At 43.5% G+C, this 22,507-nt stretch overlaps 1 protein-coding gene across 1 annotated transcript in view; it reads left to right on the top strand.

Moving 5' to 3' along the window:
• The window catches only part of SASH1 (SAM and SH3 domain containing 1), a 194,721-nt gene that overhangs the window by 158,122 nt on the left and 14,092 nt on the right, over positions 1 to 22,507 (top strand). Inside the window, 8 exon segments of the mRNA XM_055309950.1 lie at positions 3,202 to 3,548; positions 8,864 to 8,938; positions 10,498 to 10,641; positions 13,804 to 13,939; positions 14,977 to 15,146; positions 15,863 to 16,072; positions 16,878 to 17,028; positions 22,016 to 22,129. Of these exon segments, the coding sequence (XP_055165925.1) occupies positions 3,202 to 3,548; positions 8,864 to 8,938; positions 10,498 to 10,641; positions 13,804 to 13,939; positions 14,977 to 15,146; positions 15,863 to 16,072; positions 16,878 to 17,028; positions 22,016 to 22,129 (1,347 nt within the window).

The raw sequence follows: 22,507 nt of genomic DNA on the forward strand, positions 1-22,507 counted from the left end.
AGCTGCTGTGGAGTAGAACTCTGTGAGGTTCCTCATTGGCAGAAGAACTGGTATTTGGCCACTGCTTCTGCAAAGCAGGAAAGAGTCACATTCCCAGTAACCCTCCTTCACTGCCCCGGGACCTTCAAAGAGCTGAGCCTTTCACTCACTACATGTCTATGTCAATACTAAGTTGTCTGAATAATAATTAACCTTTGCTGAGAGCATTCTGTGTGCCAGCCACTTTTCTAAACACTTTTAATATGTCATTAATATTCCTTTTAATATGTCATCCTCAGAATAGCCACCAGAGGCGGGCATTAATACTATCCTCATTTCACAAATGAGGGAACTGACGCACCAAGAGGTGAAATAATTTGCTCAAGGTCACTGAGCCGGCTGGCAGAAGGCTCAGGATTCAGTCCAGGCAACCTGGATATCCACTCTGCTCCCACCTCTAATCCACCCCTCAGCTCTGAAGTCCTGCCACAGCCAGCAGAGTTACAGTTTCTCACCTGGTCCCACTCTTGGGACCTTGAATTTCAAGTCCTTATCCAGGGCATCGATGACCCTCGATAATATTAAATCAGAGGCCAGATCATGCCCTTCATCTGCCTGTTTTTGTGTTTTTTTCCCCTAGAGCTGATACCTACCTACTCTCTTCCTTCATTGGCCCATCTTCTCTGTGACCCAATAATGAATCATTAACTTTTGTAGAGGGCTTTTTAGCTTATAAATTACCTTCATGTATTTCTTTTCATTTAATTTCGTCCTCTTAATAGCCTTACAGTAGATATTACTAAGGTAGGACGACATTATTACAGGTGAGGAAATAGACTCAGAGAGATGAAATTATTCCCAGGGTCATGGAGATGGTGAGTGGCAGAGTGAGAGCTGGAATCAGGACATAAGTCTATGTTCTTGGCTTTGAGTTATCCCATACCCTAGCTCTAGTTCCTTCCACATTCTGATTTTAGCCAATGAGGATAGGTAAAGATTATTATGTGAAGCAACCACACCACATCGATGGGGTCAGTGCGTGTTGACTGTCGTTTTCCCAAAGGATAGCTATACTTGGAGGTCCCAGAATGGGAGAAGTGCAGTGCTCTGAATCCAAGGAATTGAGTCAAGGCTGGGATTTCAGGCCTCAGGGTGGATGTAGACTGAAGAGCCTACACCATTCAAGGCCTCCCCCCAACACACAGGCCAATGCAGCCCCTGGAGAAGCATTTGCCACATTTCCCTCCAAAGTCCTTACCAAATGCAGACTTTTCAGAACCAGAACGTAGAGCTATAGATTATGGACAGGTGTGTACCAGCTGGTTCCAGACTCAAAACATGCTATGGAAGTATTGGAATCTGTGGTGATAGCCCTAAATACAGAGTCCAGGAAATTTCCAGACCACTGTGGTGACAGGTCATTAAAATCCCCAGTAGACCCACTTGAATCTCCCAAGCCCCCTTCAGACTGTAGGTAGATCAGAGCCTTGCACAACTCCGTGGACACCTGGGCTAAATGTAAAGCCACAGTCTATGGTCTGGACACTTCTATAGAGGAAGTCCAGGGCTGGACTGCCTCTGCCACCAGGCTGTGCCTCTCATCTTGGCCCTGTCACTTCTTCCCAAGACTGGAGGGTAGATTTTATCTAGAAGAGATTGCCATGTTTACTTCCACCAACAGAAGGACCCTTGGCCTCCATACCTTATTAGTCAGGTATCCTGAAGAAAGAGCAGGAGACTTTCACGGTATTTGCACATTGGCTCTGGTCTGGCGGATATCCTCTCAGAACCCTGGTCCTTGCTTTAAAACTCTCCTGAAAGATCCGAGAATAATCCTCCAGGGAATACATTTGTGCTGCAGATGACGGAGGACTTTGGACTGGACATAGTCTTGAACCTCCCTTCCCACCACCATCTCCGTGACATCAGAATCGATCTTGGGTTGTATTTCATAAGTGCGGTTCTAATTTTCTTTACATTTGTAACAATAACTCTCATCATTTAGAAAAGTAAGAAACCTTTAGAATTTGGAAGGACTGCTACCAAGTCTCTCGTCCTTCTATCTGAAGTGAGCAGTTCGCTCTGACATTTAACATGCTCTGGCACCCTCACCCCAGTTGGTATATTTAGGGCCATCCTTCTGTTCCAAGGAACTTTTTATTTTTTCCTTTTCACAGTTCAGCTGGTGGAAAGCTGCAGTGCTCAAAAGTTTCCTTATAATTAAAGGGACACAGCCAGTTAGGATCACTACACCCACAGTTTGACCTACTTCTTTTGCACATCTGTTCACATAACACACGCAGAAAAGAACTCAGTTTTCCTGCCAGTGAGTCCAAACCTTTCCACTGGGCTCCAGAGGGCTTGGCTCAATACCTTGCTCCAGGGAACGCTTCACAAGCTGGAATCCTTGAAACAAAGTGGAACGCTCTATGGGGCTGCCTACGTGTCCAGGCCCTTAAATGCCCTTACTTGCTTCCTAGCAGGGCCAGTTGATGGCAGTTTCTGCCTGGAATCACCCACTTCCCTAACTTTTCGTGTTTGGCTTGTCAACTGGGGACCATTTGTCAGTTGCACTTGCACGCTATAACCCCATATGGTGTCTTTGCACCCAAACTGCCTTGGTGATTTAATTACTTAAATGGCACATGTACCAATAAAAAAAAAAAAAAAAAACACTGTCAGCCACGTGGCATTCATCACGTTCTGACTATAAAAAAAACCAACCAGATTCAACAGGAGGGCCTTTCAGAAGGGGAAGAGATTCTGATTCCTAGCTTCTGCAGATTGCACTTACAGACTGGAGAGGATAATCATATTTTGGGGGGAGGGGTAATTATCTTTAAATGCTAACGGCTAAGGAATATGGTGATGATGACTGGCTTAGGCTTTCCAAATGGCATTTTGAATGGATTTCTTGAGGTGTTTGTTCTACAAAGATACTTAAAGAAGAAAACATAGCCAGTACCTTTTAATATTTAGCTTGTGTGAAACCGTACATTTGCACAGTTTGGTTATTTTTTACATGCATTATTTAGGCAGGAGCTGGGTTTATGAAGAGGGTAAGTGGTATGGGGAGGTGGTGATAGCTGTGGTGTCTGTGAGGTTTAGCTTATTCTTTGTAGGGCGGGTGCTGTAAGGAAAGAAAGGTCTGTAAGTCTGTGAGGGGATACAGAGGTCGATTTATAAGAGACCGTGAACATCTCTGTATTGATTTCCCTCCAGGTGGGGAGGAGCACGTGTTTGAGAATTCCCCGGTTCTGGATGAAAGGTCGGCCCTTTACTCTGGAGTGCACAAGAAGCCATTTTTCTTTGATGGCTCTCCTGAGAAACCTCCGGAAGATGATTCAGACTCTCTCACCACCTCTCCATCATCCAGCAGCCTGGATACCTGGGGGGCTGGCCGGAAATTGGTCAAAACCTTCAGCAAAGGAGAGAGCCGGGGCCTGATTAAGCCCCCCAAGAAGATGGGGACATTCTTCTCGTATCCAGAAGAAGAGAAGGCCCAGAAGGTTTCCCGCTCGCTAACTGAGGGGGAGATGAAGAAGGGTCTCGGGTCCCTGAGCCACGGGGTAAGTACGGACGGTGTTTGCTTCTATGACAGCCACCGGCGTAGGCACCACCTCCTGGTGTCCCTGGAGGAGGTTCAGAGTGTCCGGAAGCAAATCCGCTTGAAGAAAATGGATACTAATTATTCATGTTCCAGAGCTTTTCTCTGCCAGCGTCCCTCCAGAAAAGGAGTCCACAGCAGCATCTGTGACCTGCAGCTGCTCCGGCAGAAACCCAAAGGGGGAGGGAGCTGCGGCGCCCCCAGCAGGAGGGTGCGCGCGCGCCCCTCGGTCAGCGAGTTCAATATCACCTACGTGGTGGAGCGGAGCCTGTACAGCCACCTGAACCTGGCCCAGCTAGTGCGGCCTGCCTCAGACAGGACCCTGAGCAAGGCCGAGAGGCAGGACCTGAGGCGGTGCTTGCTGGAGGAGGATGAGGAGACAAGGAGGAAGTGGGCCGCCACGGTCGACCGCTGTACTAAAAGGGTTCTCTTGAGAATCCACCAGAAGTCTGTGAGTCGGAACCATTGGTCACCAGGACGGCCTTGTCATTTCTGTGAGGTGCAGTCAAGCATTATGGCCTCTCCTCGGTGGAGCCTGGCGTCCTCCCCCTCTCTTCTGCTCCTGACTTCATGACTTCCGGGTCCATTCCGCCATCACCTCAGTTTTCTAACCCTACTTTCATTTAGCAATGGCTTCTTTTCCATTTGTCCTCTTCTTGCCAGTTAAAGCTCTTTGATTTTTAATTGAAACTAAACACTGAAGATGATCCCGAGAAGGGCTTTCAGAGTACAGGGGTGGGGTTTGGCCTCCTCCTAGGAGTGGCTGTCTTGATTCTCAGCAGTCACGTCACTTAACCTCAAAGAAGCTGTTTCAAAACAAGGATATTTTGCCCTTAGAAGACGCGTTCATTCTTTCAGTTAATTAGAACAATAGAACCGGCTCACGGGAAGATGGTCATCAACACAATCACCGATTTGATGATTTGAAAACATTGTAAAGTACATTTATTTTATTAGTAGGGCCTGCCAGAAGGTTCTGGAAGGGAAAGGGGGAAAAAAAAACTTTAGAGCTCTTTTGTTTTACTTCAATCTATTTGGTAGTCTATCTAATCTTCTTAACCAGAGGGGTCGACATTTAGAAATGTCTTCCACTGCCCCATAGATTCTTCTACACATAGCAAGGAATGAAGTACTTACATTCAAAAGTATTTTTCAGTTTCATTACTGAATGGTTAGAGACCTGATAAGACCGCTTTTTAGGACATGACTTGTGTCCAACTTGAGAATATAAGCATTTTCCTCCTTAAATTTCCACCCAGCTTTTAGCTTGCCCAGGAACCCATACAAAATGACACAGAGTGGTGAGAGCTATGGGCTTCCTGGCTCCTCTGTCCCCTGGTGCCCTGCTCAGTCCACTGGGACTGCTAGCTCTGTCCCTTGAAGGGTCTAAAGGCACAAGCTCTGGTACAGCCTCCCATGGGGGCTTTTCCTGGGGTTCTTTCACATTCACTTGTGAGACGTTCTTCCCTGGACGACTGCTGTAACTTCTGTTCATGCAGTCACGTTCTGCTTCTTGTGGAAATGGAGACTGGTCCATGTCATCCCTACAATGATCTTCCCTATTCCAAAAGGATCAGCAGGTCCATCCTAGCCTTTAGTTTTTCCAGATGCTCCCACATGCGTTGACTTTCTTGCTGGAGCTTATTTTTCATCTTTTCTCATTCATACAAATCTTCTAACAATTTTTTTTTGTCTTCTAACAATTTAAAACTATTAGCAACAACTTCCCCCTCTGCTTCTTCCTCTGCATCATGGTGATAGCTTGTGGTTGATTTTGTGTTTGTCGTACAGTAACAGAATTCTCTTTTTCACTCATTCAATTCTGACTCACAGGTCCTCTGTAAAGTGCTATAGTGAATCAACCTTAGTATAATTTATTAACTTCAGAGGACCTCTTCTCAGTTCATCTGCACAGAAAGAACCTTGATTGAACAGTTAATTGGTTACTCACCCCCACGAACTTAAATCATGTCATTCTGAGAATTTTTCCACCTTCAGTACTTTGAATTCCTTATGCGTCCCTCATATTTATTGCCAGGCTAATAATATAACTTCTGCAAGACTTTTTAGAAGTTAATTTTCTAAGATTTGTGCTAAGTAAGTTGTGGGCCAGTGATCTTAATTCTTCACTGACATTAAATATGGACATAGGGCAACTTTCTTTTCAAGCACCACGCTCCCCACCCCCCCATAAACGTGGCACTGTGTAATCTCTTTCCCAGATGGCACCCAATACTGGATATTTTTAAGGTACTATGAGCCTGAAGTAGTACTGGACAGCTCTAGTACTTGCTAAAATATGTGTCCAGTACTAAATTAGAAATGTTGTTAAGTTTAACTGCACAATCAGGAAGATGAAATTTAACTTTCCAATTATTCAGAGACTATAAGTGAAAATAAGCATTTTAACAACAGAGTTTTTTGGGGTTGATTTGGTTTGGTTTTACGGGACTAATTTCTTTGCTTGGTTTACCTAAACAGTTTTTTCCATCCTTCTTGTCCTATCTCCTCCACTTTATCTGAAAGTGCACAGTTTATCCTCTACTCTCTAAACCTGATCCTTTTGTCTTTCAAAAAATGCCATATTTGCTTGATGAAACCTTAGGGAAATGATAATGCTGTATATTCACTAGAAATGGTCACGTGTCTTGCTTTTTATTTGGTCATTCAGTTTTTGTTTGGGGGAACAGGCATGCATGACATTTTGGAATCTTGTCCATTTTTAAAAGTCAACTCCCCACCCCCACCCAAAACATGTTTTCAACTGCATGACCATTCCATTGACTGGCTCTCCTCATCCACAAGCCTCTATCCCAAATGTTCTTATCGTTATCTGTACAGGAGATATAAGATCTTTAAAAAAACCTCACTTAGGTTTGAATTATGTAGACCACCAAAGTCAAAGATTGGTTTACTTTCTTTTACTATTCTCTCTATAATCTGTGTTCTCTGTTGAAGGATTGCTGTGTCAAGAACTGTTTGATATTACAGAACAAGCTGAAGATTTGCTCAAGCGACGTTTATTGTTATATTCTTTGTCTCTCCTCCACTGATAAGAGTTTGTTCCAGACACCTTAGCATATCACTGAGAGAGGTTTTAGTTGGTAGCAAAGAAACCCAGCCCACTTTTCACTCTGAGATTTTTATTCAGGAATAAATGCATACAGCTGGTGTATGAAGACATAAATGAGCTAATTTATTGCAGTAAAGTTTCCACATAAATTCTTTCTCAATTATTTCATGTGCATCAGAAAGTACATGCTGGGCTCCAGTGTTGCAGTCGATGCTGGAATTTAAAGCAGGGAAATGCAGAAGCCATAAAATGATGAGGCATCTGGGCGCCATACTAGATCTGTGACGCCCTGAGTCACAGGAAAGGAACTAGAAATAAAATCACTGCCTTTGCAAAAATGCAAAAATCTATCAGCATTATAAAGCTGGAAAGGGAAGGTAAATGTTAAAAATTAGCCTTGAGAGGTGGCCATAACATTGCTTACAAGGTTATAGGATTTGGTGTTTTTGTATAAAGCGGTCTCTTTTTATAGAATAGAATACAGTTAGGTTGAATATTACGGGAGATCAGATTGTCCATTGATATTTAGTATCAAATTAGAATTATATCAGTGGTAGATTATTTTCAACAGCAACACCAGCTTTGGTGAAAGAGAAAAAAACAGTTGTGTGAGCTCCTGATTTGGGTAATCCCGAAGTGCCTCCTGCAATACTTCTGTATCTCCAGGCCTTCAACTCTGCTATGCCATGCCTGCCATCTCTCACTTTCTGGTCCATTCCTGGGAGGCTGTGATTTTACAATGGAAGCTCCTAGAGTCTAAGGCCCAGAAAGAAGCTTCAGTCTTTCATTTGCATACTTGTAACGTTGACTAAGCCTAAAACTTCAGTATAATTGTCTGGACAAGCTACCAATTGAATCCTCAGAGCAGCCGTGATGAAAGTGAAAGCCCAGCATTCATAACACGTCTGCTACTCATGGACAAAGCAAAACTCAGAGAGTCTAAGTACTTTCCCTGTCCCACAGCACACAAGTGGCAGGATCAGAGCAATCTGTGATTCTAGAAACCTTGGCATTTTGCTTCCTGGCTGTTTCTGCTTTCTCAGTTCAGTTACTATATATCTCAAGTATATTTATTCTAAACAAGCAATGTTTATAGTATACCTTGTGCTTCTCTGTTCATTTCTTCCATTGAACAGCTGTTAACTAGATTTCTTAGAGAAACAATATAAAATACTGGAACCCAAATCTGCTCTTCAGCTTTTATCACCATTTGCTTAAAAAGTAAATCAGTTGTAACAAAAATTAATGTGCTTCGAGTCTGCCCTGCAGATTTTTTTGGGTGGGGGAGGGAGTGGCCATTGAATAACTTTTGCTGGAAAAACAGCAGAATTCAAAGCAAGTTCTGAAATATAAAATTGCTGAAATATAAGCAATTCCATAAAGTTTGAAACCAACTAAAGGACAATGAGGTTTTCATTCTTTATAACATCAGTGTTTTTCCTCCTGGGATTAAGGGAGTGTGGTCAGAGACAGTCACTGAATCAACCTTTTCTTTCTGGGCAAATGTGGTGTCTTCATACACTCCGAGTTAAAGGGTCATAATTAGTTAAGTTGGGCAGTTAGATGGGAAAGTTAGCAGCACATTTGGCAAGGTCAAGGAAGCAACGAGTGAGTAATCCTCTTGGCCTGATTGGACTACGAGGAACATAAGCTTTTTTCCCCTTCTCAGCGATTTAAAACCAAACTAAACAAGAATCTGTTAGAAAAGCCTGCTGTCAGTGGCAGAGCGATACAGGATTTCAGACTTGGGTTTCCAAGACCACTCTGAGCGCATGGATTCCCCTGGTACATACCCCCTTGTCATCACTACTCTATGTGGCTGATACAGGGGGGACTGGAAGGGGATGTTCTGTTGCTAAGCGACAGGGAATCTTAGAACACTTAACCCGTGGGTGGCTTTTTGTTGTGTGTGTGTGTGGTTTTTGTTTTTGTTTTTTAACCATTTGGTTTTTGCATGTTAAGGGGATTCTAGACCTCTAGCATAGGCCAAGTTCCAGTGACCTCTGGAAGGCAAAAGGAGGGAAATTTCCTTAAAACATGAATCATGGATTTTTTCTCATCATTTCTTATTTCCTACTTTCATCCTGTAACATATTTGTGATTCAGTGATTGTCCTGCAAGTGGGAAAATGTGTGGGGTTGGTGCACTGCTGGCTGGCTTAAACATAACTGGATTATTCCTGCCCTTCCCTTTCCTTTGCACAGAGAACCTGCAGTTTTGGAGGATTTGACTTAACGAACCGTTCTCTACACATTGGCAGCAACAATTCTGACCCAATGGTGAGTATACATCAAAGGAAAAGCAAAGAAGGTTTGGATTCAAGCAGTCTGGTTGCCATAGTTTCATATCGAGTGTCTTTGAGAAACGATAGTGTGTTACATTGGTGATCCTACGTCATATTTGGAAAGAAGCCCTGTCTTGCCCATCTTATGCTCTGCTGTTCCACGAGGAAGGAACAGTGACTGCCTTGCTGCCTGTAATGCCTTTGCTTCCTGTTCTCTTCAAGTCACAAATCCAGAGGAGGTTGGCTTCTACCATCCTAGCCATTTAAGCAACACATGCTTTTTGTTCCCACTAGTTGCAAGTGCACACAACCACTACATATAGGTAGTGTGACAGGATGGATCCCCGTGATGAGGGTCTGAGAATAGGACCCAGTCTATTTCAAAGACACCAGTCTTACCATAGGCCAAGTTCATGGCCCTATGCGAATCTAGGTTTTTCTGATCTGGGGTGTCCTAGAATGAACCCCAGTCTCCTTGGGCCCAAAGCAAACCCAACTCTTCAGAGTCAGGGTTCTAGCTGCCTCACACCTGCTTCTGGATCACTGTGGGGACAGGGTACCACTATGGTGTACATACCCTGTTCCCTAAGGTTTCTTTTGGTGAGGCTCCAAGGACATAGGTCAGTTGTACCTACAGGTTTGTTTTCCCCTTATGCATTCTGTCTCAAACTGTGAAATTAAAATTCCATGCTTTATATTTGTATATATGTCATGTGTCAGCTAAAATACCCACCTGTGATTTCTGAAGTGTTTGAGAATTTTCTAGCAGAATAACACTATTTTATTTGGATATCAAATTTTATTGATTCATAAACTATTAATTTTATGTAGTCGATCTTTAAAAAAAATGAGAGAGGAAGTATAATTTCTTTTTTTCCTTTCTCAGGGGAAAGATCCCCCCCACACACACAATGTAAAATAAAATGAGCGGTGACCACAAGTCTAACTTGTTCAGAGAAGGAAATGTACAGTTGACCACACAGAGCTCTAGAGTGATGTAAGTCCCATCAGACATGGGACTTCCAATTACTGAGATTTGCCATTTTGTTCATTATCACTGAAATGCAGTCCCCTTGGGTATCTAAAAATGAGAAAAAGTAGAAGATACTAAGGTTAAAAAAAAATGTGACCCACATGCCACTTTAAACAAATAAGCAGAGGCACCTGGGTGGCTCAGTGGTTCAGTGTCTGCCTTTGGCTCAGGTTGTGATCCCGAGGTCCTGGGATTGAGTCCTGCATCAGTCTCCCATTAGGGAGCCTGTTTCTCTCTCTGCCTGTGTCTCTCTCTCTGTGTCTCTCATGAATAAATAAATAAAATCTTATAAAATAAATTCCATAAAAAAATAAAAATAAACCTGCAAAGCCCCTTAGTGAGTAGCTTTTAATTTTTAGTCGAAAAGATAAATAACCTAGCACTGAGTTAACATAGGAAAAAATTTCAAGATCCTGAGGGAATGCCAATATTTCTCTGAGAGGTAGAACATTAATGGTTTGAATAATAAAACCTGTTTCTGGGCTTCATTTGTGATTAAAGATACTTACTTTGTTTTGCAGAGTAAAGAAGGAGATTTTGTGTACAAAGAAGTTATCAAATCACCCACTGCCTCTCGCATCTCTCTTGGGAAAAAGGTGAAATCAGTGAAAGAGACAATGAGGAAGAGGATGTCTAAAAAATATAGCAGCTCTGTCTCTGAACAGGTATGTAACTCCTGAGCAAAGTGCCATGCCAAGGATAATTAGTCCTGAGATTTGATATGGTGCTAAATACTATTCATTAATATTAACGAGGCTCTCGGACCATGCTTAGTTTATGGACACAGAAGTTCGATAGACCTTTATTCAGTAATTTATTCAAAGATTCAGTAAACATTCACAAAGCACTTAGAGCAGTCCATGGTCAGTGCTGGGAATCCATGATGCAGACCCTGCCTTTTATAGACACATAAGAAAAAGATAACATGTAAAGAAAGGATTATTCCTTAGTGCAATAAGCACTTAACATTTGATACAAAGGGAGGATTTTATTTGCAGAAATATTCCTTGCTACAAAATGGATGTTACCAGAATCGAACCTAAAAAAGACACTCCTGTTTCCTTAGCAGATTTTTTAAAAAGGTTGCAGAAGTTTCTCCAAAAGATCATAGCAAGTAGACTCAAAGTCTTCTGACTGCAGGGCTCCCCATAGTGGTCATTTCTGCAGGGGCATTTTTCACTAACTGGACTTCCCTGTGGCCATCAGGATAGCACAGCATAGACCCCCCTCCAGTTTTATAAATTCATCAGTAGAAACATGACCAGTTCTGTCCTAATTGTATGGGTGGAGGGAATAAAGGCATTTGGAGAGCTGAGCCTTGAGGTAATTTTGACCATTTGCACCTTTGTAGCATTCATTCTGTAGTCCGTTGAAGTATCTGTGTGTGAGATGTTTGTTTTCTTGAAATGTGTAGGTAATGCTGCTCTATCCACCAAATAAAAACAGGAAAAGCAGACATTTTTGCTCAGCTCCTGCCCTCTGGTGGACATAGTAAGCTAAAACCCAAGCAGCTCCCTGTTTGAATTCCTGACCACCAGCTCTAGCTGGTGGCCTGCACTGTGATTCAGACAAAGCCCACATGGTGTCTTCACCGAATTACAGTGGTTCTCATTGAAGGGATTAGAGGGTAGATTTTTGTTTCCCCTCCAGTCCCAGGGCAACTGGGGCTATTTTTGATAGCCACAACTGGGTGGGGGTGGGGGCAGGGTGGCTGCTACCAGCATCCAGTGGATACATGATAGGGATGCTGGCAAACGTTTTATGACAGCTCCCCACACAGTTATCCATCCAATATGCTGACAGTGCTCAGGTTGAGAAACTGGCTTGTGAGACCTACAGGGGAAGTCTGGGCTGCCTCCATGATTATTTTCCTTCCTTGTCTAGTGGCCCAGCAATGAGGCAAACTGTTCACTCTCCTGTGAAGCAGATGACATGCCAGTCACTGAAAGCAGCACCAGGGAGTGAAAGCACTTTATTTAGTTGCTTTTCCCATGAATTGAAACATCCACTAAAAGCTCCTGTGTACGTACATTGTTAGTGGGTTTCTGCCTTACGGATCAGGAGCACAGAATGTTAATGTTGTTTTGAGCTGTTTTCTATAATTTTACTACCATAGAACAGGCACAAGCCTTAATTCTCTTTTTTAAAGCAGTCATTTCACATAAGTGGGGGAAGAAGGAATAAAATCATTATAAAGCTTTTTGGAGACAGAAAACTAATGTTGCAAGGTTTTGGTTTGTTTTTGGTTTTTTTCCTAACATTTTAGTAGATATATCAACCATTACAGTAAAGATCTTTGCTCTGTTTCTGCTTTATGCCCGACACCTAGACTAGTACTTGTTCTTGTAGGTAAAATCAGCAAATATGTGATAAATAAATTAATAAAAGCATTTAAGAACATACAGTATCAGAGATGTATATTGCTGTTTTGCAAAATGTGCATGGTTTTCAGAAGCATTAAAAAAAGATAATTGGACAGATGACTTCTTTGATGATTCAGAAAGAGGATTAAAAACGCATTTAAGAATTCACACTTTGCAGCTTCAGTTACTTTACACTGATGGCACCTCTGTTTATAGTTGTTTTTCAGGTTGTTTGCTCACTTAAATGTAAAGCACAGGGACGCCTGAGTGGCTCAGTGGTTGAGCATCTGCCTTTGGCTCAGCGCATGATCCTGGTCCTGGGATCGAGTTCCCCATCAGGTTCCCCGCATGGAGCCTGCTTCTCCCTCTGCCTGTGTCTCTGCCTCTGTGTATCTCTCATGAATAAATAAAATCTAAAAAAAATGTAAAGCACAAATATGTTTTGGGGGCACCTGACTGGTTCAGTCAGTAGAGCATGTGACTCCTGATGTCAGAGTCATGAGTTCAAGCCCCACATTGGGCGCAGAGCTTACTTGAAAAAAAGTGTTTTGGATCAGAGGCTGCCATTACTGTTGTCCTTAAATGTTTGCAGGACCCGCAGAATCGGGTCAGAGCCCTTCTGATGATTCAGCACTATGCAAATAAAAGGTTTCACTTAGATGGTTTTGTGCTCACGTGGTTATGGAACATGCCAGAAAGAGGTCTATTTTGGCAAGTAAACCATTCTAACTGCATGATATTGTCTATCCGTATAGCACCACTAATCAAGCATGCTGTACTTATATGTGCAAACAAGGGGCTGCCAAGCTAATGCTACACAGCCACCCTAAGAGTGGAAGAGTACTGCTGAGTCATGCCTGTCAGCATTCTGACCTGGAAGGGACTTCACAGCTTTGTACTAACAACACACAAAGGAAGTAAAAGGAGCAAAAACCAAATGGTGATAGAGAAATTTTATTATAGACCAAAAAAATTGGTATTTTTGCTGTATATCCTAAATTGGTATTTCATTAGCTAATTCCAAGCATTTGCATAAACAGAAAAAGAATTTGGCCTTTTTGGTTTTTTTAAGTTTAAACATTTCTGATTAAATATTCTCTGGTAGTACTTCCAGATACTACATTATTGATAGATTGTACTTGATCTGCATTTGAACTCCAGCTTTATTACTGGCCTATAGACCATGCTAGAAGGCTCTAAGCCTTTAATAAAATGTTCTCAGAGGGAGATAGATTTTTCTTGGAGATTTCAAGAATATCTATTTGAGAAATGATTGAGTTACATGAACCACAACTGTAGACTGATGCAAGGGTATATAGATTAAAAAGGAGAATATTGGGTACAGAATGAAATATGGGTATAAAAATGGATTTGATTGATTTTGTTGGGAGCTAAATTGCCTCAGATTATAAAATGACACCCATCTACTCTGATGAAACTTAATTTCATTGAAACTCATTTCAGGACTCGGGCCTTGATGGAATGCCTGGCTCCCCCCCATCTTCACAGCCTGACAGTGAACACATGGACAAGCCCAAGCTCAAAGCCGGAGGTTCTGTAGAGAGTCTGCGCAGCTCTCTGAGTGGGCAGAGCTCGATGAGTACGTCTAGTTTGTAATTATACAAGATTTCAGTTGGAGTCAAAATCAGACTTTCCTGAGTGTCAGAGTCAGGCAGTTTAAAGATGAGTAAGACCAAGTTCCTACCTTTAGGATGCTATTAAGAGACAGACCTGCAAAACAGGTGGATCTAGCATCCTATTTGTTTAGTAGCAGACGTATAGCAGTGGCACAGAAGAAGGGGTGATGAATTTTGATTGGAGAAAATGGGGAAAGCAGCTCAAAGGAAGGATCTGGAGAATGGAAGGATATGAAAAATAAGTCAAGGGGAAAGGCTCATGAAATGACCAACAAATTAAGAGGTGGGGGAAGAGAGAATTTGGAATGTCACATGTAACACAAGCTACTCGACCACTCCTGGGCTAATGGGGGTGCCAGCTGGATGGCAAAGGGGAAGAGAGCAACCTAAAACACCATTTTCAAAGCCACTGGCCTTGGGCAAGTAACTGGACTTCTCTGAGTTTCCTCACCTGTAAAACAGGATAAAAATAGTAAGCCTGGGGATCCCTGGGTGGCGCAGCGGTTTGGCGCCTGCCTTTGGCCCAGGGCGCGATCCTGGAGACCCGGGATCGAGTCCCACGTCGGGCTCCCGGTGCATGGAGCCTGCTTTTCCCTCTGCCTGTGTCTCTGCCTTGTCTCTGCCTCTCTCTCTCTCTGTATGACTATCATAAATAAATAATTTTTAAAAATTAAAAAAAAAATAGTAAGCCTGGGAGCTTATGAATGTTGAAGGCTTGTGGTGTGTGGAACCTGGATTCCCAGGTCATAAAGGCAACTTGCTGAGTCCCTGGTCTACTTAGGTGGTTGATTAGGGATAAAAAAAAAAAAAAAAAAAAAAAAAAAACAGAAAACTCAGATCTCCTGGACTCCTAATCTGGCCCTGCTGTGGTCCTGACATATGCCTGTGACTTTTCTGCTCTGTCCCTTTGTTTCCTAACCTGTGATACCTTTGATGTCTTTAAGCTTTGCTATACAAGAAATCCATATTTATCCTTGTTCTTCCTGTTTTTTCTGTGCAGGTGGTCAAACAGTGAGTACCACTGATTCCTCGACCAGCAACAGGGAGAGTGTCAAGTCAGAAGATGGTGATGATGAGGAGCCCCCTTACCGGGGCCCCTTCTGTGGTCGTGCCAGGGTGCACACGGACTTCACGCCCAGTCCCTATGACACAGACTCACTCAAGCTCAAGGTAGGTCTCCACCTCAGAGCCATTCTTGGTATCTTCAAGAGGTGTTCTGTTTTCCTTGCTGCTCAGTGCTGGGCTCCTGTGGTGCATACTGGCCAGTATCTTGGCTACTGTGATAAACCTGTCTCTCCTGTACAGAAAAACAAAAACAGAGACCCAGCTAGCATTGAGGACAAAGGTGGGTCTTGTGTTAATCCTCTATCATCACCTCATCCCCTAGCCCTTCCCTTTGAACTTAGCTTCCTTTTAGAATTCCTGTTGCCCTCCACCCTCCAGCTCTTGTCTTTCTCCGGCTGAAGAAACCTTCTTGTCTTCTCTGTGTGACTGACCAGTAATGTTTATATGGGACAGATGGCGCTGCACAAAATACATTAAGCAGTTATAGAACAGGGACTGCTGCTGGCATTTGCTTGGTGGGGAGTCTTTCTCTAGGAAGTAGGATCTCTGGATGATGGCCAGGCATCCAGAAAGGCAGGTGCCCACCTAGTTGGAAGCCCTAAGAAAGACTTCAGCCACACCTCATCTTGTGGTGCAAGGGGTGGAGGGTATGGGACCTCAGGCCTGCATGGAATCTAGCAGAGTCAGGAGAGCTCTGGCTCACTGCCAAGCTCCCAGTTATGTGTGGTAATTTGTGGAATCCTGATTGACACATCTAATTGGTGCACAGTTCATGCCTAGAGATGTACCTAATGCAAAGATCTTTATTCCCTGGGCTGCAGAAAGGAGACGTCATTGATATAATTAGCAAGCCACCCATGGGCACCTGGATGGGTCTCTTGAACAACAAAGTTGGCACATTCAAGTTCATCTATGTAGATGTGCTAAATGAGGAAGAAGAGAAGCCCAAGCGCCCCACCAGAAGGAGGAGAAAAGGAAGACCACCCCAGCCCAAATCGGTGGAAGATCTACTCGATCGGATCAACCTGAAAGTTAGTTTCTTCCTGTTGTAGTCACACATGGCAACCTATTGCCTTCTCCTTTTCCTAAAATAAGCAAGGGCACTTTCCGGGAAGGGAGTGGGTGATCTATGTCATCCAACAACGGTGGCCCATTACTACAATAAATATCTATTATTCTACAGAAACAGATACCAGTGTTCGAACATGGCTGTTGACCTCTGCTGCAAGTGACCACATAAGTCCCAGGTCACAATTTGCTGTAGCCCCAAGAATAGCTTTCAAAGAGCTGTTTGGTAGAGTTTCCAGCTACCACCAGGGAGGGCTATACTCGCAAACCCCCTGACGCCCTGCTCACTCAGCCCCACAGGCTGTGAGGATCCACCCAAGGCCCCTCTCCCAGTGTTATTCCCAGGATCTAGTGCATAGGGGCCGCAGCCTTACCTTCTGTTTCCTCCTTGCAAAACCCTCTTGCTCCTGAGGAAGTCACAGGGCTTTGAGTTGGGATTTCAGTAGCTCTGTAAAGGAAGAAAAGTGACTCCGCTGTGTGCTGTGTGGCCTTAAAGGCGTCAGTCAGAGCAAAGGCACAGTTCAAATGCAAGCCAGTGGAGTCCACCTCAGCCTGCAAGGTCCATCTTCTTAACCCATGATTAATGAAATGCCCTGCCTTCCTGCTAAGCTGTGCAACTGGGAGGTGCAGAATAGATTACAAATGATAGTTACCAATCTTGCAATTAGCAGGAAAGGGACTGTGGAGAGAGTTCAGGGGTTTGAGGCTGGGTGTTGGTCGTGGGTCACGTAGCAGAGCTTGCTGACTCACTTGTGTCCTCCCTCACAGGAGCACATGCCCACTTTCCTGTTTAATGGATATGAAGACCTGGACACCTTTAAGCTCCTGGAGGAGGAAGACTTGGATGAGTTAAATATCAGGGACCCAGAACACAGGGCCGTTCTCTTGACAGCAGTGGAGCTGTTACAGGAATACGACAGTAAGTTCCTCCCAGCACACAAGCGTGCCTTGTTAGATCAGCCACAAGCTCGGGTCCCTAGAGGCACTCCTTTGGTCCCACTCCATCCAAAGCCAGGATCCGTTTGTTCTGTACTCTGTCAAATGGCACAAAGGTATGAATTGCCAACATAGCCCTTTTGGTTGATGCTGGAGAGCAAAAGAAAACACTACTGGTTCCTTTCCTGGTGTGTTTCTAGGTAACATTTGAGGAAAACGCTGCCCTCAGGGATTGAGAAACGAATTACAGTTTTCTTAGCACAGTAGATGGCACCTTTGGCAGTGCTGGGATGTGCAGCTTGGCAGGTCATCAGGAGACCTGGGCACAGATGAAGCTGATGCCCTGGGAGCGTCCTGCCAGCCATAGGCTAATCACTTCTCAGAGCACACTGGAGTAGTTTTCTTATTGAATGGGAGGGTTCATGAATACTTGACATTCATCAGCTTCCACTGAAACAGCAGGAAATACCTGAAGTGAATACACCGAGCAGAGAATTCCATATTGCTCGTTTTCAGCCGAGGCAAGAGCTCATTTTTATAGTCCACGGGCAGAGTTCAGTAGGCTCGCAGCTTTTATGGAGTCAATTTGAATACGCTGTATCCTTTGCTCCATTAACCTAGTCTTACCTTGCTCTTTATTCTTCAATCTGACATCAAAAATACCCCTGAAATTATTCATCACGAGGGGAGTATCCTTTCTAGTTATTGAATTCAAATGCATTTTCTTTCAAGCGCCCTGCTTCGCTAGCTAATAGCATTTCTGTTGCTAAAAGACAACCAAAACCATGGTTAATGGTGGGAAAAAAATATATATATATATATTACTGAATGGATCAGGCCCACGAGACATGGAAGCAAGTGAGTCGGTACAGTTAAGTTCACTTCTGCTTAATCAGTCCTCCCTCTAAATTAACTGATAAACATAGAGGACCACACAACATCCAATAGATATCTGAATCCTAGATAAATACACTGCCTCCAGGGATAGATTTGAAGAGAATTGTGCTTCGTAGTTACTACTACTTTATAACCGCGTCTCTTTGGTATAGGAGCTGTCTCTTGGGAAGTGGACGTGCGGCCAGGTTGTGTAGAGAGAGCCACCTGGCCCAGTGCCTGGTGTGGCCAGCCAGCTATATGAATATCAATTAACATTCAATCATCTGGGATCCCTGGGTGGCGCAGCGGTTTGGCGCCTGCCTTTGGCCCAGGGCGCGATTCTGGAGACCTGGGATCGAATCCCACATCGGGCTCCCGGTGCATGGAGCCTGCTTCTCCCTCTGCCTGTGTCTCTGCCTCTCTCTCTCTCTCTCTCTCTCTCTCTCTCTCTCTCTCTCTCTCTCATCATAAATTAAAAATAAAAAAATAAAAAAACAAAAAAACATTCAATCATCTACTCTCCTGAACCACATCTGCTCTATAAAATAGCTCATTTGCTCTTCCTTAGCCACTAGGAACAGCTGGTTTATAAACCCTATCTGTTATGTTTCCTGTCGCATTCAGAACATAGGAGTGAGGGTAAACCCTTAGTGTAAGACAGGATGGATCTGTGCTTAGTGTCTTTCCTGCCACATTGGCTCAAATTCATTGTCCCTCCAGGGATCACATCCTGAGGTTTATACCAGGGGAGATTTTATAGGAGGGAATCTGCCTATCATCATGCATACTTAGAAGTATAAAGAGGGCTCTTGGCTACTTTATTTTTTTTTAAGATTTTATTTATTTATTCATGAGACACAGAGAGAGAGAGAGAGAGAGAGAGAGGCAGAGACATAGGCAGAGGGAGAAGCAGGCTCCATGCAGGGAGCCCGATGTGGGACTCAATCCCGGGACTCCAGGATCACACCCTGGGCCAAAGGCAGGCGCCAAACCACTGAGCCACCCAGGTGTCCCTCTTTGCTTCTTTATAAATACCATTTGAACTCCGTGCTGTGCCACTGCTTAGAATATCCCTAATGCATGAAGTAGCACTTCCCTTTATTGGTTCTAAAACAAAGGCTTCAGGGGCTCTGGGGTGCTCATGAGTGCCAACGGTCTGGGTCCAGGCCTATCCTAGGATTATAAGACTTTACATTCAGTGCAGTTAAATTGTGTTTAAGAAGTATTCTAAGTAACTGATAACCTAAAGGAACACCGTAGATTTCTGTCAAACTAAATTTCTATGTAAAAGATCCAGAGATCTACTGATCTAGCTCTGCCACCCACAAGAGCAAGAAGCATACATCTCCAGCACTGCTTGGCAGTCAGACCTACCAGTTCCTCTCATTGCACAGCCTTGCGTGGGAAATGCAGGCCTTCGTAACAGGGTTCCATTTGGAAAAGACTCTAATTATCTAATAGTACTTCCCTACACTGACACCAAAACCACTGTGCTAGGCCTGCCACGGAAAAGCTCTTTTTAAATAATTAAGAATTTTAATCCACAATTATTTCTCACATAAAGTACAGAGGAAAAACAAATCCACATATCCACCTCTTAAATCCAACTAAAAGTCAACATTTTGGCATATTTGCTTCAGTTCTTTTTTAAAGACATACAGGGAACTGTAACCAGCTCCCTGAAAGGCCTACTATCCAAGTTTTCCTTCCCGAGGTAACTGCTCTCCAGAAGGTGGTGTGTGACCTAGTGCACAAGCACCTTTTCATGATGGACTATCTCCATGTCTTAGCAGGTTCTTCTCCCCCCCCCCCCCGACCCACCCCATGAGTATGTGAGATAGGGGGAGGGCTTAACCCAGAGTCCCTTCAGGCCTGAGGTCAGGTCGTGCCCAAACGGGTTTACAGCCCCCAAACCCTGTCCTCCACGCTTGAGTATGAGAATTTTCATGGTCTTAGCTCACCTTCTTTGTTATCCTTTGTATCTTGGCATTCATGCTACAAGTGGGGGGAGAAGATATGGCTTTGAATCTACAGAACATCTAACTCCCTAATGAAGGAAGGCAAATTACTTGGTAAATATTGGCTTTCAGTGTTAGTTGGAGTCCTGCTAAGTAGCTGTTGAATGGATCTTTAAGGAAGAAAGTGACTGTGTAGGCCTTTGACATGTGTCATGATTATATCATCTGAACTGGTTATCAGGCAACATGAGGGGGTGATCCCTTCACTCACCATAACTTCAGGCACCCCAACTGTGTCTGCTGAGGTTGGCATCCCTGCAGACACAGACACAGTCTGCATGTTCATACAGTGAGAGGGACAAGTACACTCTTTCATTCCCATTGGTCAGCACTTTAGAGTCTGTTTTGGCTGAAGCGGTACACTGAACTGTCTCGCCAAGGACAAACTACACTGATTCCTCTCCTGGGCTGTAATTGATAGCTCAAAGCCCTCATTTTATACGTATCATTTTCCTAAATAACATACTAGATGAGGACAAAGGCCACTTCAAATCCACAGACTCTTCCACATAATGAGGACATCACTCTAGAATGTTCTACTTTCTGTGGGAGGGAGGGTGATGGTTTTGCTGTTGTGCTTCCAATTAATTTTTCATTAATCATTTAAAAAATAGCACTTCTTAATGTGGGGTTCTACTTTAAGGACTTACTCTGCCATGATGAGTGTCCTAAACTGCTTTCTATGTGAGAAATGCAAACAGGAAATGGTGAGTGGGCAGTAGGGATGGGATGGCTAGTGCGTTGCAGGATGGTGCTCATCTGCCTTCCTACAATTTATTTTTTAATGACCTGAGAAAGGGCATCAGATTTATTTTTTTTCTTTATGTATGTGGTGGTGGGGAGGGACAGTGAAAACAAAAGAAAGCCATTTATGCAGAAAATGCTTTCTTGGTTTCTGTTTTATGTGACCCAAGTACTTTCTCTGCATAATAATACAATAACCTCACTCCCATGTAAGTCGAATGTGCAGGTGACATGGCTGGGTGATGGAGGTTCCCCTGCCCCTTACTTCCCATGTGATTGACTTTAGGGACTTTCCCTGGACAGAAAACACCACATCCTTCTCTTTAGAGGGTTCTTTAAAATGAGGACATCTAACTTACAGTAACCCTCCTGAAAGAGTATTCAAGTTAGAGACTTCCTGAACTTTCCTGGTCTTACCTTTGTGTCCAGTAAATAGAAATGCTGACCCCAAACAAAGGGAGAGGCAGAAAGGAAATAAAACCTTTTAACACATTCCAAATAACAAAAACAGAAGGATTTAATGTGTGTCCCCCATCAGGTTAAGGCTTTATTTTTTTTTTTCATTTTTTTTTAAAGATTTTATTTATTTATTCATGAGAGACACAGAGAGAGAGAGAGGCAGAGACACAGGCAGAGGGAGAAGCAGGCTCTATGCAGGGAGCCTGACATGGGACTTGATCCCAGGTCTCCAGGATCAGGCCCTGGGCTAAAGGCGGTCCTAAACCGCTGAGCCACCCGGGCTGCCCAGATTAGGGCTTTATGTCCCCATTTGCTAGCTAGCCTTACTCCTATTGAGAGAATATGAAAACCAGCACTTGTCACCAAGACCTCAGAATGCCCCTAAATTAGTAATAAAATTCAATATTTCATTTACCACTTACTTTGATGTTGGCTTCCAAATTTAGAAAGCTGGTGACACATAACTTGGGAGACAAATCTTAGAGTAACCTGCTTGTGAAAGGAGCATCTTCACTCTTGGTTTCCATTCTGTGGTACAATCTCCCAGAAAGGACCATGACTGCTAACACAATGCTCTGAATTTTCCCTCTTCCTGATTGGCCTGGTGCCAGAGTCCTCCTCTGGGTATCTTAAAACACACGACCTGCAACTACATACTCTCCCTCTAAATTTATTATCATAATAATCCTTTATAGGAAAATGATCTGATCTCCTCTGTTCATTTTTATTTTGCTCACTTTAAAATAGTTTGCTCTCTTGAAGAAATTCAAGGCTTAAAAACATGATTGATAGCAGGATAAAATCAGGGTCTGATTGATTCTGAACCTCTGCTTTTCCTTCCCTGATTCCATGCTATGTGTTTACCTTCTCTAGGTAACAGTGACCAGTCAGGATCCCAGGAGAAACTTCTTGTTGACAGCCAGGGCCTGAGTGGATGCTCTCCACGAGACTCAGGATGCTATGAAAGCAGTGAGAACCTGGAACACGGTAATGTCCACACAGATTATTATGAATGCGCCTTAATATTCAAGCCATTTGGGTCATTTATGACTATCTTTCTTCCTTAGCCCGAGCCACGCTTTTGGGAATACTGCAATAGGAAGGAAGAATTTTTTCAGGATTACTGGTACTTAAGATTTGTAAAAAGACTAAATATCTCTCAAGAAACTAGGCAATGGAGTTTTTTGAGAAACGAGCATAATGGTCTTATTCTTCCATCCCAGTTCACACATAAATGGAAAGTTTAAGACACTTGTGTGTCAGAGAAAAGATCCTCAACTTCCCGTTACCTGGAAGCTCTTAGTGCCTTAGCCCCTGTGTGGATTTGAAAAGAACCAGAGGGTTTAGAACAAGATAGTCCTGGTC

Source organism: Nyctereutes procyonoides, unplaced genomic scaffold (assembly GCF_905146905.1).
Source record: "Nyctereutes procyonoides isolate TBG_1078 unplaced genomic scaffold, NYPRO_anot_genome, whole genome shotgun sequence".
Lineage (NCBI taxonomy): Eukaryota > Metazoa > Chordata > Mammalia > Carnivora > Canidae > Nyctereutes > Nyctereutes procyonoides.